Source organism: Anguilla anguilla, chromosome 18, assembly GCF_013347855.1.
Source record: "Anguilla anguilla isolate fAngAng1 chromosome 18, fAngAng1.pri, whole genome shotgun sequence".
In the NCBI taxonomy this organism is placed as follows: Eukaryota; Metazoa; Chordata; class Actinopteri; order Anguilliformes; family Anguillidae; genus Anguilla; species Anguilla anguilla.
This window is the reverse complement of record NC_049218.1, coordinates 6208524-6226023: the sequence shown is the minus strand read 5'-3', so window position 1 is coordinate 6226023 and position 17500 is coordinate 6208524. Positions and strand designations below refer to the sequence as shown.

Below are 17500 nucleotides of genomic sequence, written 5' to 3'. Positions count from 1 at the left end.
ATCTGTTGAAAAATCCTATCCGACAGCCCGGGCTACATTTCACCCTGATCGTGTAATGGCGTGTGCATTTAAACCTGACGGCGTTCGCATTTTTTGCGGTAACGTCAAAACTAATTGTGCTACGACCAGTAGGAAGGTCGCAGCATATGGCAAAACATGACAGAAAATGAGTTCTTCCTTAATTTCTCCTGTATCACTGAAAAATGAAAGAAAATTAGAACAAATAGGTGGAGCTGAAGACCGATAAAGGCCTCCAAATTTGCTATACGGGAGCATTCCCAAAACAAATCTTCACACATCTGCCAAACAGAGGCCAATTCACAAAACGGTGCTTTGGAGGCAAAGTTGTCGTTGGCTTGAGAATGGGCCGTTTTAATATACGAGCTGAGGGCAACTAAGGTGAAAGGCAGGCAATAAAGTCATACGTTCACGTTAGATAGATATTATGAACAGGGGGGAAAAAAAATGATATGAATCACTGTGCTAAGCCTGTTCCCGCAGCTGGCTCTCTGGAGCGGCTGTAACTCACCAGTGACCTATCAGTCTGCCGCGCAGCAGACAGAGTCACCGCGTACGAGTCTGCTGGAGTCATAACGCCGCTTTTTTATTCACGCGGCCATCAATCAATATCGGGGAAATGTGAGTAACCCCAGTACCTCACCCCGTCCGCTGAGCCGAGATGACAAGACCACCATATGACATCCTGAGGGGGGGTACCCCCCCCCCCCCCCCCCTTTTAGGATTACGGCCCACGATCAAGCTAAAAGATCATTCTTATTCTCAGATGCTAAGTCAGTAGAGAGATATTTACTAGCAGGACGGTCAGGGCTGGGTAACTGGATCCTGAATATCAGGCATCGTACCGACTCGACGCCGAGCTGAAGTCGCTGCTTCAGAGCCGAATTTGCATGAAGCCTCCCGACCCTGGAATGTCAGCGCGTTCCCCCCCCTCCCCCCGCCCCCGTGCCCGCCCTGCCCCCATGCCCCGCCCCCACCGCTTTCCATGGGAACAATGATCAGATGGCTGTTTGTTCTACGCTTGGATAAGGTCACTGCATACGAAGCACTTCACAGGCTGAAAAATGCTTTCCACGTATGCCTTACAGGGCTCAAGATGCAGCATGCACTGCAAACATGCATGTCCATGATAACTGCTATGGTAAATGGCTGCGGCTGAGCTCAGCTTCATTGCGTTTAGCTAGCCTGGGTTACCCGTCTACTGGCTAGCATTAGCCCTTTTAGGCTAAACCCATGCCATGCCCCCAGGTCCAGCTGAAAGGTCTGGGCGGCCAATGAGGCTGTGTGAATTTTCACCTTCCACAGTACGTCCTGTTGGCTTCTGTGATGATTTCATACTCAAAAATTCCACCCATTGTATCTGAAAACACTTCCAGGCAGACCTGCAGCCGGGCTAGCGATCAGACCCCCCCCCCCCCCCCAAATATAACCCAGTGTCAGTTAGCTGCAAGTATTAGTGTTTCTGCCCAACTGTCCCAGTCAACCCTCTGGGTTTAGGTCTCCCTTTCCATTTTCTTCCTTTATTTTATATAATCACCACAGCACATTAAGGTCATAAAACAGTGCCACACACTGCCAAAGAGGCAATCCCAAGTGTGACCTTAAGAACTGTGGCAAATGGTCCAGAGCGTCCTCACAGAACTGCGTCTTTACAGAACTGTGAGCTTACAGAAATGAGTCTTTACTGTGACTGTGTCCTCACAGAACTGCGTCCTCACAGGACAAGAAGACGCGTGTGGCTGGACCGGTCGAGCACATCTCCAGTTTTGTAAGGGCCGCTCAGTGGTACAGTATGCCAGACTAAACATAGCCCTGGTGGTGACCAGATACCTGTTAAACCTCGAACAAATGACAGAAGAGCGCTGGATATTTCCTAATACTCGTTCTGGCTCCTCTGAGGTTCTCTGTGCTGACCTACGCGCGTCGGATTCCAGCTACCGCCAAGCATCGCAAAAACAAAGCGCTGCGTGACGCCAGCGTCGTAACTCAATTCTCTCTTTTCTTCGCCCCCTCGAAGCCCAGATTATCGACCGTCGTTAAAAAGCCATTTCACAAACGTTTGTGGCGTGGATCGCCGCTTTGCGCACACGAGGGGCGGCGTTCTCCTGGAACCAAAGAGAACGGCAGCCCGGCGTTCTGACGAGCGCGCACGTCTAGAAGCGCGGCGCCGCCGCGGCGTCGTCGTGCTCCAGCGCGCGGGCCGCACGCGGCGCAGGCAGGAAGGAAAACCGGGAATCCCCAGCCCTTTCCCGAAAGGAGATTCGGAATGCCGCAAAGTGGGGGGGGGGGGGGGGTGGGGGGGTGGGGGGGTGGGGGAGGTCGGGTGGGTCAGCATGCATGGAGAAGGGCAAGAGGTGAAGGGCGGGGCTTAGAGAGGCATGCATTCCATTGGGTCAGAAGGAAAGGGGCGGGGTTAGATAGCCTTCAGTGCAGCGCAGGCAGGGAGAGACAGACAGGCAGGCAGACAGACAGACAGACAGGCACACACGATACAGCAAACGGACACGCTGCACTTACTGGGCTGGGTATAGCGTCTGGGTCTATTCTATGTCTGGTTTTCTGCACGGGCTGCAGTTCTGTCGCTTGCTTTTAATGTTAAAAGGTAAAGAACGTCCCGCAATTAGAAAAAGCAAACCAAAAAAAGACAATAAACAGAAAGGGGGAGGGGGGAGGAGGACAAAAAACAGGAGAGAAAAATAAAAATGAACAGAAGAGTAACAGCAGTTACTCCTGTCCCCCCCCCCCCCCAGACTGCAGTTAATTGTTAGTCAGATGGTCAGACATGTTTGAATGCATGGTTCGGGCATGTGGACATTCGAGAAGCAAGAAGCACAGAGCAGAACAGGAAGAGAGACCATTCAGAAGAGCTGTGAGAGGCGACAACCTGACCGACCGGTCGCCATGGCGTCACAGTCGCCATGGCGTCACGTTGCCATGGCGTCACAGTCGCCATGGCGTTCCCTTCCCGCTAGATTCCCCCGTCCTCACTGTAGGCCCCCTTTGTTTTGACAACTCAATTTCAGCTCATTCAAATAAATTCGCTGAAACCAGAAACCTTCAGCATACCACTCTGGGTCGTCACGGTTATTTTCCCTGAAGTTGTTTCCGTAACAGGAAAGCATATTTGCCAAGAAGTAATGTGAGTGTTCACATAATTATGAGTTAAACACATCCTGATTAAACAACTGAGAAGTGAATTTGTGAGGCTATTGATTTTCTTCAACATAATTTGACATCCCCTCACAAATCTTCAATTATCCCTGGTGCAATAGCCAACGGTGAATGCTGAACAGCTAAAAATGTGGATGAAGTTGACGGATACAAAAATAGGAGTTAAGTTGCCGTTTAAAGCCAACATTAAGTCATCAGTATTCAAAGCTGAATTATTAAAACGGGGTTATAGCCTTGGTAAGGTCTTGCAGGGCCCAATCACTTGTGCGAGGCACAATCTGTTAGATGGAGAGCGTTTCCGTCTCTATCAATTAAATGCTTAAGTACAGTAATCTCATATTTAAGCAGGGCATTGTGAGCAATGGAGGGGAAACCATGAGGAAGCATTCATCCTGCATCAATGATGGGCCGATATGAAGCTGGTCTTGCTCAGGCCGTGGGATGGGGGTATCTGCGGGTTGCAGGGGTATTTGGGGTATTTGGGATTATTGTAGATACAGCATACACGGGTAGAGAAATCTCGGCTATGGAGAGAAATGTGAGCTGTAGGAAACACTACTTCTATGCATATTACAGACTGTGTGAACAAAACCGCTATTTTTTGGCAGTTATAGAGGGCTGCCAATCATCAAATGAACCTTAATATCCACACAGGAGGAGCAGATAACGTCCGGTCTGTCAGACCTCCAGATCACTTTGGAAATGACTACATCGAAAGGAAATTTGACCATTTTCCTGTTTATCACAGTTTTGTATACAAGTGCATCTTGCGGTGCGATGAACACTCTGTATACGCGAGAATGCAGTGACCGCATTGGGTCTTTGAGCATGTACTGTATCTCCATACTGAAAGAGGATTTACGAATCAAGATCCTGTATAAATCCCAAATAGCCCTTCCACTCACAGGACAGCCACGATCATACACCGTGAACCTCATTCAAACTCAAGTCTGACTGGCTGGGTCAATCTTGGGAGGCCATTTTGCCACTCTACACTCTACAACCTTCGCATATATAGCCTAAGAAAATTTGTGAAAACATAACTGCACTATTTTCTACCATACATATGTCTCTCTACAAAAGAAACTGCTACTTCCTCAAAGCGATGATGCCATTGCAGACTTAATTTGAATAGGATTACAGTAACACAATCCCATCCTTTCTTTAAAAAAAAACTGGTTGTGTAAATGATAGTCTTGTTTATTTTCACACACACACACAGTGAGAGAGACCCAAGTGACTCCCAGCAGGGCGTGGGCAGGGGGGCGAGTGGTGGGGGGGGCCAGCGCAGGAGCGCAGCTCTTACCGGGCTGGGGATGGAGTTGGGGTCCAGCCGCTTCTGGGGGGGCGGAGCCGGGGCGGGGGCGGGCGCCGGGCCGGTGGGCTGGCCGGGATACCCGCCCGGATAGCCAGGCTGGGGCCCCCTCACCTGCCCAAACGCACCTGTAGGGGGGGGGGGTAACATGGTCAGCGGGGGGGATTCAAAAGTCCCCTCAAACAGCCTCAAACAGCCTCAGAAGAGCATGGCGCATACTGTATAAGCCACCTGTAAAAGGTCTGAATCTTAAGCAATCTGCCCAAGGGTGAGTAACATGTTGTCTGAAGTACAGCAGACATATACAGTACAGGGCTGTAGCAGCTGATCAAAGATCTGTGCTGATGCGCCTTGGTGGAGAGCGGGCTGATGTTAGCATTAGGCCCGATCAATCTAACTCCCCATCTTCTGAGGCTTTCAGGCAAATGTAAACACACCACTTAAAACATCGTTTTTGTGACTAATCATCATACTGTATGATTTTACAGTTCTTTCATACTACGGACTCAAAGATGGTATACTACAGGCCTCAAGGGCACGCATTCATCGCACCCTACAGTCCCAGATGACCCTGCGCACACACGTGTCTGTTAGAATCGCATTACACAGACACGGAAACAATAGCTGCCGATGGAACGTCTCGTCTCATGTCATGTTCTGGGGGGACGGCTGAAGAGACCAAAACTCAGAGGCCCTCACACAGGCCGGCGACGGTAAGAGGATCTCTCCCGGTGGAGCCGGCGAACCGGTAACCCGACCCCGGTAACCTGACCCGTTCTCCAGGGGGCGGGGCTGGGTTTCAGCTTCGCGGGACCAAACAGGGGGGCCCGCGCATCGCCCTCCGCCCGCCCCCCCCCCCCCCCCCCCCCCCCGTGCGAAGACGACAACCGCAAGAATCGCAGCTGCCGCGCGCTCTCAATTAATGATGAGCTAAACGTCGTGAGAGCCGGGCGGCCGCGAAACCGCTAACGCTAAAGCACGCTACAGGGCCACTAAACCGCGGCATGCTGAACACGCTTTTCACATCTGCTGGAGATGCATTTAAGGACCTGATTTGAGGACGGGGACGGTAAATGTAAATCTGTGAACATTCATTTGGGGTCACGTCAGAAGAAAGTTTATGAACCACTGGCAACAATGAATTCTGAGTATATACCACGCGGTTGACTACAATGTACAATGAGTAAGCTGCGCCAAGTACCGTTTCTGATTGAGGTACCACGTGTACTCGGCACAGGACCTGTCTGTGTGTGTCCCGGCAGGAGCTGGACAAGGGGCGGGGGGGAGGGGACGAAGTGTGGCTTACCGTTCTGCTGCGGCTGGTAGCCCTGCAGCCCTCCCGGTGGGGGGGGTCCGGGCATGCCTCCCGTGGGGGGGCCGGGGGGAGGCCCTCCAGCCACGTGATTGGGCTGCGGGGGCAGGGCCGGACCCGACAGGGACTGGTGCGGGAGCGGGGGTCCCTGCATGCCTGGGGGTCGGGGGGCGCCCACCCCCGTCGGTGGGGGGGGGAAGCCGGCGGCGGGGGGCGGGGCTTGCTGGAAAGGGCCGGGCTGGGAGACGGGGGGCTGCTGGGGGGGGCCGCCGGGGAACTGAGGATGGGAGGAGGGAGGGGGGACCGTCCCGGTGAAGGGGGGCTGCGGACCGCCGAACGAGGGCTGAGAGGAGGGCGGGGGGGCGGCGGAATACGCCGGCTGCGAGGGAGGGGGCGCGGAGGAGAAGGACTGCTGAGGGGGAGGAGGGGCGCCCCCCGAAAAGGGTGGCAGGGAGGAGGGGGGAGGGGCAGTTCCGGGGAAAGACGGCTGTGAAGAAGGTGGGGGGCCATGTGAAGAAGGTGGGGGGCCATGTGAGGGAGGAGGGGGCCCATGTGATGAAGGGGGGGGCCCATGTGAGGGAGGAGGGGGCCCATGTGAAGAAGGGGGGGGCCCATGTGATGAAGGGGGGGGGCCCATGCGAGGAAGGGGGGGGCGCCCCGTACTGAGGAGGAGGGGGCCCCTGGGGCTGGGAAGCGGGGGTCGAGTGAGGGGCGAAAGAGGGCGGGGCAGAGGTCGCAAAAGTGGTGGGAGGAGCCTGAGAGGAGGGGGGCGGGCCTGAAACAGAGAAGAGGAGACGATCAGTGATGCGTCAGAAGTGTTCGGTTACAGTGGCCCCGACAAGCTAGGCAATCGACCTCACTGCAACAACGCACAGCAGACTGGGAAACATCCCCTCTGAAAGTAAGGAAATGGACAAGGGAAACGCCCAACACACAACTGTTTCAGACTCCTAGAACAGTCTGAAACAGCTGATTGCTCAGAACAGGCTAGCAAACACAAAACCGGTTTCCTTTTTTCCATCAATAGCAATAAGAGGAACCACTTCACAGCCTAACGCAATTCTACCAAGCAGTTTACAACGGAAAATTTTTTGCAGGGTTTGATATGGTTTTGGTTCACTGTTTACTACTGAAACAGTCTTGATATTATCTGGTTTGATATTAATACGGTCATGACATTGGTCTTGGCTCACAATGGCCGTTGTGACACTGAAGAAGGTACTTCCTGATCAGCGCTGTGATCGCAAAAAGGAAAACTGTTATGGTGATTACCATAGTCGGGAGCTCCCATGGATGGTGCAGTGGAGCTGATCTGCATGCCAGCCATCTGATTGGTCATCTGCTGTGTGCTTGTGGGCGGGGCGCCGTACGGCTGCTGGTGATAGGCCGGCTGGGTGGTGGGAGGATGGGCCTGGGGTTGGGCGTAGGGCTGAGAAACAGGTGGCCTGGGACAGAAACAAAACAGAAAATTAGGGTCGTCACCAAAAGACCCAAAATGCACAAACGCAGGTAAACCTACAACAGAAACATTTTGAGAGTCCTGGAGGGCCGCAGTTTCTGCTGGATTTTGAGATCGCCTTATCGATCAGCAACAAATTTAGGCCTGGGAAACAAGGTGTGCAGACTCTTTAGCCAATCAATGACTTAAATTAAGCACTTGAGAGCAGGAACACAACAAAAGCCAGCAGACACAGAGGCCATCCAGAATCTGAGTCTGAGATCCCTGTCTTAGAGCGCATTTACCATTTCAAAGCGCACATTTACTGTTTTATGGTAGAATCCCCACTGGATTGAGCTGCTGCAACATGCAGCGTATGCTCGCAACTCTCAGTCCATTACGTTTGCTTTTTCTGCTCCAGAGGGAACAGAACATTAGTCACTAATGTTACGGATTAGCCTGCGATGTTTTAATATTTCAACAGTGCACATTAGATGCTTAATTACGTTTTTTTTAAAGTCTCGCTATGACAACAACCAATCACAAGTCAAAATCATCCATCTTTAAAAAAAAAAAAAAACCCAAAACAGGAAAAGCTGGAAAGCAAGAGAATGTGATAATCTGAACGGTTTCTCGTGCCTTCAAATGACATCAATTGACTGGAATCAAAAATTCACAGTAAACAATCATAAAGCCCATACTAGTGTCAGACAGACTCAGTAACACGGCCCTGCAGAAAAAGCCATGTTCGACATTTCCAGTTATCACTCGCTGTCCTTGAACGCTATCAGGAATTTCCCCAAAATAAAACGGAACAGATGTGCAGGGCTGCAAACCCTCCAGGTGAGCTGAAATAAAGACTGAGTTTGCTTTTCAGAGCTGTTCTGTTCTGCAGCGTCTGCTCTCTGACGTCCTTTTCCTGAGACCACAGGAGGGGGGGGCGGCTCTGACGTACGGTACACCTGCGCTCCGTAAACTCACCTCTGCGGCTGGCTGTTCATGGAGGGGGGGCCGTTCAGCACCCCTCCCTGGGGGTAATTACTGTAGGCCTGCGGGGCTGAGACGGGGGGAGCCCCAGAGTTTGGGGGCTGTCGTGCTGTACCTAGACAGGCGAGGAAGGACACAAATGTCTCGTTAACTTTTTTATTAACAAGTTTATTTGTGCACTTGCAGTTCACATGTAGTAGCGTTTCTCAGGGTAAAACTGTCCACATTTAAATCATTTCTTGAGATTTAGATTTTTTTAAGCTTACTGGATAAGTGACATAAAAAACCATAAACATCAGGCTATTCAGTGAGCAGCTCACACCCCGCCAACACTGCCACCCGGGACTAGCCCACACATGCTTTCACATCGCCTTTAAAAATAAGTCAACAAGAAAAACAAAACACCGACGTCAGACGGCGTTAGCGTCATAATCCCCAACGGCTCGACACGACAGGAAAGGGGTGGGGCCTACACTCAGATTAGCCAAACACAGCGAGAGAAGTTACCCAGGTCAAGAGGAGAGGGACAGGACAGGTCGGAAACTACATTTGCTTCGAGGGCCTTAGAGGGAAAGCTCGAGTAAGGAGAATATCCTGAAATACAACAAGCAGAAGAAGAAGCAGAAGTGCAGAGTGAACTGGAAGGCAAGGTAAACATCGAAGGCAAGGAGGCGGAGTTTTAACCAGTCCGGGTCATTAGCATACTAATCAGGCAGGGCTTCCCCCAGGAAAACAGTTAGCGGAGGAGGCAGCGCCTCAGAGGAGGATGCAGCGATGTGAAGTGGCAAGGCACATCTGGTGAAAACATCGCCACACCATCCTAATTTGGTAAATAGCACCATTTTGCTTGTGCCTCCTCCTCCCCCCCAATGGAGATCTGAGTCTCAGTTTCGATTTAATTTTTCTCTGATATTTGTGGGGGTGCAGCGCCTCCTGCTATTAATACCTGGGGGAAACCGTGCCAGGGATAGGGCAGTTCCCTAAGGCTCCAGGACTGGAAAAAGTAATTTTGTCTAGGGAAGTTTAACAGGGAAGTCAAATTATCAGTGGCTACGTATACATGCACATAAATAATAATTAAATCGTAACCCGATTAAGGTAATACTCTGACCACATTGAGTTTTCATGTAAATGCCTTTTACTTGGTTATCTTATTCAGGGTAAGGTCAAAATCAGAGTAAGCATAACTGGATTAAGACACCTAAATTTCTGCTCCATTTTTCAGGTTATCGCACAGGGGAATACTAGCCTTGGGCCAAGCACACCTCCCGCACACGGATTTATGAAAAGTCTCATTACCTGGAGGGGGGGCTCCTTGCTGGTGTCCAGGGGCGGGGCCATTGTAGGGCGAGTACTGGGCGGGGTAGCCCCCGGCCATGTGCTGCCCCCCGTAGCCGGGCTGAGCGTATCCCTGGTAACCGGGCGGTGGCTGTCCATACGGGGAGGCCATGTGCGCTTGCTGGTTAACATTCATTCCTAAAGTTCATCCCTAAATCTGATACAAAAACAACATCAGTAAAAAAAAATTTTTTAAATCATTCATCAAGAATCAAGAATGCTTCCCCCCCATAAAACTAGCTCCATTTATTTACTATATTCAAATGTCACTAAGACCTGAAAAATTAATAATAAGATTAATATTGGAATAAAAATACTTGCCAGTTTTTTGTGGTCAACAGATGTCTAATGATGCAACAGCTCCATGCTTTATTTTATTTATTTTTTGCAAAAGCATGTGATCTAAAGCCCCTGATGTACATTTAAAAGGTTAGTCATTCAAATAGCCTAAGCCAATCTCACCACACCCTTGAATAATGTTCAATTTCTGTGCAACTGGAATGATTTTCAAAAAGTTACAAACAATATATGAGCACAGGGCATACCAACATATCCCTTCCACAAAAAGCACCAATGTAAACAGAAAATTACAACACAAATCACAATACATTACCTAGAAATGGGACATCTTGGTTAACAGGTTAACATATTGAGGACAAGATAAGCCATGTAGCTCACCTAGACTTTTGATTTAATAGACATGACGACAGTAGCCAAGGAAGAATTACTCTTGTCATACAGTGCAGCTCAATCAGTCTTCGTGAGTTTACTCAAGTGCAATTGCCTTGACCACTAACTGCCGAAAACAGAGGCCAGTTCAAATGTGAACGCAAGATTTATCCAACAAGCTGGCACAAATTACGGTCATAAGAAAACAGCTGTACAGGCCATGCAGTATTATATAGGCGAGTATAAATGCGTGTGCATACAAGCCAATTTCAAGTTTAAATGCGAAGTTATGTAGCTCGTTAGCTGGGAACTTATCCACCAACAATAACCTTAACAACGTATTAAAAGTATGCGTAGTAGCACGTGCACACGTCATATGCAGCTCATTTAAGACTGTTAGCGATTTAACTGGCTATGTCAACATGAATATTACATTTGAATTGGTTATACTGTTAGTTTTCGACAGTTTTCCTACCACCAAACAAACGTTAGCTAGCTACCAATACGTAGCAACTAAACGTAACAGTACTGTGCTAACTAACATTAGTTAACTTTGCCAGTGAAATTAACGTCATGTTTGCTGTTGGATAGGCCTGTTGAATCCGTCCTTCATAGTTTTTAACGAGACCTTCAGTTTCGGTAGAATCGCGGAGAGTTAATGTTAACGGCGAGTTCATGGTAATCAACTATTTAGATAGCTAACGTTAAAGTTGTAGCCATGTAGCTTGGCTAGCTAATGTTAGCTAAACGCCTGACATTAGCCAACTGGCTAGCAGAATAAACAGCGACGTTTAGCAATACCCTACCTTAGCCAGCTGTTAATAGCTAGCTAGCTATGTTAGCTAGAACATGACAAACTAATTTTCAAACAACGGCTAGCTAGCTAACACACTGTAATAAGAGGACAAGGGCAGGAAACGTTAGCTAACTCATGAACCAAACATGACACTTCGCTTATCAGAACTGTGCTTTCGGCAAGCTAATTGTTCAAATAGAAATTAAGTGTGATATCATAGCAAGCTAAACATTGTAATTCGGCGGAAATCCGCAACATTCCTCCCCTACTCCTGACTGGGGCCTACACGCCGGGTTGAACCGTGACACACAGGGTAACAGGAACAGGCGAAGTAATGGGCTTCTGCTCTCCCAAGCTAGCTATGCTAGCTATGATTTTCAGGGAATTTGGCCAGAAGCTCTTCCGCACCCACCTCCAACAGGGTTTAATGGCGTGTTGAGCGAGTCCAGCGGACAGCTGTCCCCAGTCGTCGCCCTCGGATCAATTCGCCCGTGGCCCTTCGTCTGGCTTTCTCGCCGTACTTTCGGACCTTTCGTTCCAGAGTGAAATTTCCAGTAATCCCTTCCCTTACGCCGTCTCCGCCTCGGATGTCGAACACATACGCCGGAAGTTTAGCCGCTGTGTGCCACGTCTGCACCCGGATGCTGCGCCGGCGCACCCGCGCAACGTCAAGCTGAGCTAGATAGCTCGCGAGCTAATCAAAGAGCTACGGTGTGGTGGCAAAGTAGTACGGCAGTTGTAATGTGGTCCGCAATTTGTTAAGTCTGCAGTATTTTATTCTGGTTTATGATACGTGTTTATATATTTATATATTTTTTAGTTAATACAGGCTCTGCTTATTAGTACTGATCTATTCAATGATCCAGCGTAGAACAAGACTTTCTGTACTTGAACCCATTTAAGCCCGCGAGCCACTAAAGTTACTCTTTTTCCAGCTGTGAATATATTTTGGATGACTATAGATTCTTTTTTTTTTTTTTTTTTTTTTAAATATGGGCAATAATGGGTTAATTCATTTCTACTTGCTGACATGAATTATAAATGCTGTAGTAAAAAGCTTTAAAGAATTTTGATTTGAAACCAAAATTTCAAAAGCAGAACTCACCATGAAGCTCCATCAATGTGGTTTTTTGGACAGGTGTGGAAAAAATGTAAAGATACTAAAAAAAAACATCATGTCTGTTAACCGTGCTAGAGTGTGGATGGTAAATTGTACATCAAAGACAATGACAGTTCCAATTAAAACAGTACTACTCAAATTAGTACATTTTATATCAGTGAGTAGTAGTCAGCCCCCTTTTGAACTTCACTTTGTGTTAGAACAATTATGCATCTCCTGAATATGTCTGTCCTGGTTTCATAAGCTAGTTCATGTGTCTGAGCTGTAATATCTATCTAGAGGGGGCTATTCAGCAGATAGGTTGGGTGCCTTCTGGTTTAGTCTTCTAGTGTTAGAGCAGGGGTAGAGGAAAGGAATGCAAAGGGGTTCCAGTGTTTCATTCCACAACCAGAATGTCAAGGCAGAGGATTGTGGGTAAAATCAGACCTGTTGCTTGTTAGCCTGTAGGATGTTGTGATGGTTAACATCACTGATTGTTAACTAATGGGTATGTGAACACATTTAAAGTCATGGAAGTGCTTCTTCTCAAGAATATTGAGGTTTACGTTGTTCATTCACATGACATATAATTTCATGACATTTTATTGTACGTTTGTTTTACCCCAGTTATTCCCTCCCAATGTAAATCATCATGTATGATCAGCCCTGTTCTTTACATTGATCTGCAGTCTTTCTCGCCTGCTATCTGTACCCCACACTTTGTCTGTGGCACAGTCCACTTAAATCATAATCCTAAAAATAGTGCCCTCGATGTTGCACAGTCCCCGCCCCCCCCCCCCCCCCCCTGCCCCCCCACCCCTCCGCCCCTCCCTCCAGGTTTTTGGACAGACTATCAGCATCCCTTGGCAGCGCAGAGGCCAGATTGACAGGACAAGTGTGTGGCGAGACCTGGGTGGGGAGGCGCTTGGATCCTCCCCCCCTGACAGCACAGAATTCCACAGTGTAAGCAACCCACAGCGGTCTGCGGCCCCGTCACTATTTTAAGTCTCAGAGCCTGCTCCCCTGCAGAGCCCGAGTCAGGCCAGGTGTGTGTGCGTGTGTGTGTGTGTGCCCGCGTGCGCGCCCCTGTGTGTGCGTGCGCGTGTGTGTGTGTGTCCACCCAGGCGCTAGGCTGGGCTGGGCATTTATTTTTTTTCGCTGGAAAAGAAGCGAGCGAGCCTTCACTGAGGGGGCCCCGCGTCAAACATGGCGCAATACTGCTGAGGGCCCCAGCAGAAGACAGACCGGACTGACCGACAGACAGACGGACCGGACCGGACCGACGCAGCGAGCGGGAGCCATGGTCGTGGAGGAGGTCGTGATCACGCTGTCCGGAGGGGCGCCCTGGGGTTTTCGGCTGCAGGGTGGAGCCGAACACAAGAAGCCGCTGCAGGTCGCCAAGGTGAGGGTTCGGCGGAACGAGACCGCCGCGGCAACGGAGGCGGGCGACGAGCCGGGGGGCTGTGGGCTGAGGTGTCAAATACCCACAGTGCTGACCTGTTTAGTTTCAATGATCGACTTGCCTTCTGTTCTTCCGCACGCTCTAGGTCCCGTCTAGGTTTTGATGATCCTTTATTTGGCATTAGAAGGATCTCAGAGTGTTTCTAAAGTGTTTTCAATGGATGTTTGTTGTTTCCTGGGGGGGCTAGAAAAGTGGGCCACGCTGTACTGATGAGTCATCTGCCCCTTGGCGCGATCCTCAGATGAAGTCCGCGGAGAGACACGCGAAGCCATGAACTTTAAGACTTCCAGCTGTGACTGCGTAGGGAAGGACAAAGCTGGTTAAAATAACGCGTGACAGGGCACGCAGGCTCCGCATTCGCACCTTAATATACCCGTGCGTAAAATCCCGAGCTGACGACAAAGAGTTAGCCGAGGGGTGACGGTTACGACTATGACCGAGAACCTTCTGGAGCGTTAAACTGGAAATCGGTTCAGAAGTTAAGCGTGGCACGGATATGTGCGTACGCTTCAGTGTGGGAAGACTCCCGCAGTCCGGTCGCTTTGTTTTCCCGAGTCAGGGCAGAATTCCTGTGGAGGAATCGCACAGTCCGGGTCTAGGATGATAGGGATCGTGTTCTCATGAGCGTGAGCTCGGATTCATCCCTGTTCCTTTGGGGAATTCTTCCGTGCTGGGATAATTTAGCCTCAGTTAAATGCTAAGTTGAGACATGGAACATTTCACAGACCATATGTTGGTGTTATTTATTTATTTTAAAATTGATATTTCTAATTGGTTTCATTATTATTATTTTATTTGCTGAATGGTCAACTGCACCTGACTACATGAATATGTCTTGGCAGAGAAAATAAATTCCCAGTTAACATACAGGCTGTAACAGTATATGCCTTGTTAATGATTCCAAATATAAATTTTCTCAGAGGAGTCACATATTTTCTTTGTTCGGTTCATAATATTGGCTAAGCTAAGAATGGAAACAAAAGATACCAAAGGCCTAATTAAAGAGATCCCAGTCTTGACTTATTTTAGTTTTTCAGTGTTTTGTTAGGCATTATATCAGACCTGCAGTTTTTCCCCATTGCAAAAATATTTTACAGATTCCCCTGTCTCTGCCAGAACCCTATTCAGGGACCAATTAGTATTAAGCGTGCAATACATACAGACACAGAGAAATCATATTTGGTGAGTGTTAACTATGCAAAATCTGTTTGCGTTGATCCATGGGCTATTCTGGTTGTCTGAGTCTCATATTGCCTTGCTGGATGGGGTTTCAGTAAGGTCAGGAAAAGTTATTGTTTCAGTCCAAAAGTTCAAAAATTGCCTCCTGGGCATATTTATTTACCGTCTAGCTGATATACAGATCAGCCAATGTTTTTGTTTATTTTTTAAACTTGCTTTCCACCCTTAAGAGAGACCACCTGTTGGTTTCTGGGTCATTCCATTCCATTCTTGGGGGAGGTGGGGGGGGGGGGGGGGGGGAGAGTTCTCTGTTGAGCTTGGCTCTTAAACGAGCCATTCTGAAATTGCACACCCTCTTACCGCCTGTCAAACAGAACACTTAATAATCACGTCTCCGCAGGGCCTGTCCCGTTCAATCCTGAAGCGCCTCCCAGCCTCGGGACATTCGTAACTGATCTAGATTCGGACGATCCCGGCATTCTGGAACGATCCTTTCGTAAACAATCCCCTGGAGCTGCGCTGAATAGTGTTCAAGGCAGGCGTGGGTTGCTCTATGCAAAATAAAGATCAAGATATGATATTTACAGAGTCTTATAATAACAGGTATACAGTATATATATTGTAAGCACAGAAATATTTCTGTTTACTTGGTAGTATCCTTAAGTGCCAGATCATAAAGTCTGGTGAACTTGTGCATTAGCAGCACTCGCTCCTAGTGTTACTACTATGCAGTCATTTATTGGGGCAAACAGTTTGTCTTGCTATAGATGTGTAGTGTAGTGTAGTGTAGTATTGTGTAGTGTAGTGTAGTGTAGTGTAGTATTGTGTAGTGTAGTGTAGTGTAGTATTGTGTAGTGTAGTGTAGTGTAGTATTGTGTACTGCAGTGTAGTGTAGTGTAGTATTGTGTAGTGTATTATATAAATGGTGCACTATTCAAAGAGCTTTGTCCGTGTAACAGTTGTGGGTGTAGCTAGGAGGCCACATTGCTCCCACAGCTGGAATTTCCAGTATATTTAAAATGACAGGAGGAACACCAGGTGACTGGTTATGAAATGTCCCTCCACAATCAGGGAGCACACAGCCGGTTGTCAAGACTGGATTAATTTTTCTGCAGACCAGCGACTTAATTGACACCATTAATGTCAGCGCAAAAGACTTTATTGTATTGACGGCACTGATATGAAGAATAAGATTCAAGCCAGGCGTAAACACACATATGCAGTATGCCCGTGTAACTGGAAAAAGCCTCACCTGTGGTGTTACCCTGAGCGAATGCCTGGTTTTAGCACGGGAACACTCCAGGGTCTTTTTTTCCGCTTTCGGTGAAAGCGGGAGGACGTCCTTGTTTTCACGGATGTGACAGGAAGGCTTTAAAATCCCCGGGCCTTTAGCCGGGAGACCCGAGAGGGAGAGGGAAGATGGCGGGCGGGGCGGAGGTGACCGGGCCGGTATTTGCCGTAGAAAGCGGCGACACAGGGCGGCGGCTGTCGCGCTGAAGCTCACGGACAGCGTCCGCCGCACCTCCGCGCCGCCAACCCGAGGCACGCGCCCGAGCCTTGTAACCCGCGGCGAGCCGAGGGTGGCTGCGATTGTCCCCATGGCAACCGCAGGCAAAATGACACACTCACACCAGTTCCCTTTGATTCCTTTGAGGCGTGGTTGAGTTTGGGTTTTTTTTTTATTCTTCTGCTGGATTACCTCCTTGTCAGCACCCACCCCTCCTTCATCCCCCTTTCATTGCCTCCCCAAAAACACGATCCCCACCCTCCCTCAAGTTTTGGCCTATGGTTTGCTTGACATTTTTATTTTGCTGCATCCAATTAGACTGCTGCTGGGGAGCGTCGCCTAAGAGGCCACAGATTGCTTTTGCGATCGCACACGGCATTAGGCTGGCGTATCCCATCATTCCCTCGCGACGCTCGCAGTAATGCATGCAGAGTCATGGGAGAAGGCACGTGGATGGCGGAGTTTGTAAGTGAGGGTTCAATAAGAGATGTGACAGGATGGGGATGTGCGGAGTTTGTGAGCGAGGGTTCAATGAGAGATGTGACAGGATGGGGATGTGCGGAGTTTGTGAGTGAGGGTTCAATGAGAGATGTGACAGGATGGGGATGTGTGGAGTTTGTGAGTGAGAGTTCAGTAAGAGATGTGACAGGATGGGGGGATGTGCGAGTTGAGTCAGAGTTCAATATGAGATGTGACAGGATGGGGATGTGTGGAGTTTGTGAGTGAGAGTTCAGTAAGAGATGTGACAGGATGGGGGGATGTGCGAGTTGAGTCAGAGTTCAATATGAGATGTGACAGGATGGAAATGTGATATAAGAAACCTTATGGAGTCAGTGGCTGTTCTTGGGGTGTGGGCTGCCTGATGGTTAGACAAGTTTCCCCCCGTGTTCCTGTCTTTCCCGATGAGCTAAGAAGTTGTGCATCATCCTTTCTGTTTCCGTCTGATTCGTGGACCTGAGAAATTCACCAAAACGGCGGCACCAGGGGTGTGGTGGGGCGGGAGGGGGGTGATTTCATTCCGAGGCTGAGGCTCAGATGTTGTTTTCTACCGATGATTAGCGTGACGGGGCATGTGGTTTCACTACATGGGCAATCTTCACACTGTTGGAGGCCCCGTGTCTTCACTTTGACACCTGTGGAGAGGGGAAGAGATCTAGACCAAACTAGACGATCAGCTCCCTGTGCTGTTGGTGCGTCTTGCCTGCTGAC

The 17500-nt window shown here is 49.1% G+C and overlaps 2 protein-coding genes across 2 annotated transcripts in view; one reads left to right on the top strand and one right to left on the bottom strand.

Annotated features, from left to right (window-relative positions):
• LOC118218328 (protein transport protein Sec24C-like) overlaps positions 1 to 11692 on the bottom strand; it is a 23447-nt gene extending 11755 nt beyond the window's left edge. Inside the window, 9 exon segments of the mRNA XM_035400919.1 lie at positions 2536 to 2604; positions 4496 to 4632; positions 5811 to 6377; positions 6379 to 6591; positions 7089 to 7261; positions 8236 to 8356; positions 8749 to 8835; positions 9541 to 9736; positions 11457 to 11692. Coding sequence (XP_035256810.1) covers positions 2536 to 2604; positions 4496 to 4632; positions 5811 to 6377; positions 6379 to 6591; positions 7089 to 7261; positions 8236 to 8356; positions 8749 to 8835; positions 9541 to 9715 — 1542 coding nt within the window. The 5' untranslated portion in view covers positions 9716 to 9736; positions 11457 to 11692.
• A 1544-nt stretch (positions 11693 to 13236) lies between these two features.
• Positions 13237 to 17500, top strand: part of synpo2la (synaptopodin 2-like a) — a 15739-nt gene continuing 11475 nt past the window's right edge. Inside the window, exon 1 of the mRNA XM_035400918.1 lies at positions 13237 to 13545. Coding sequence (XP_035256809.1) covers positions 13444 to 13545 — 102 coding nt within the window. The 5' untranslated portion in view covers positions 13237 to 13443. The remainder of the gene's footprint in view (positions 13546 to 17500) is intronic.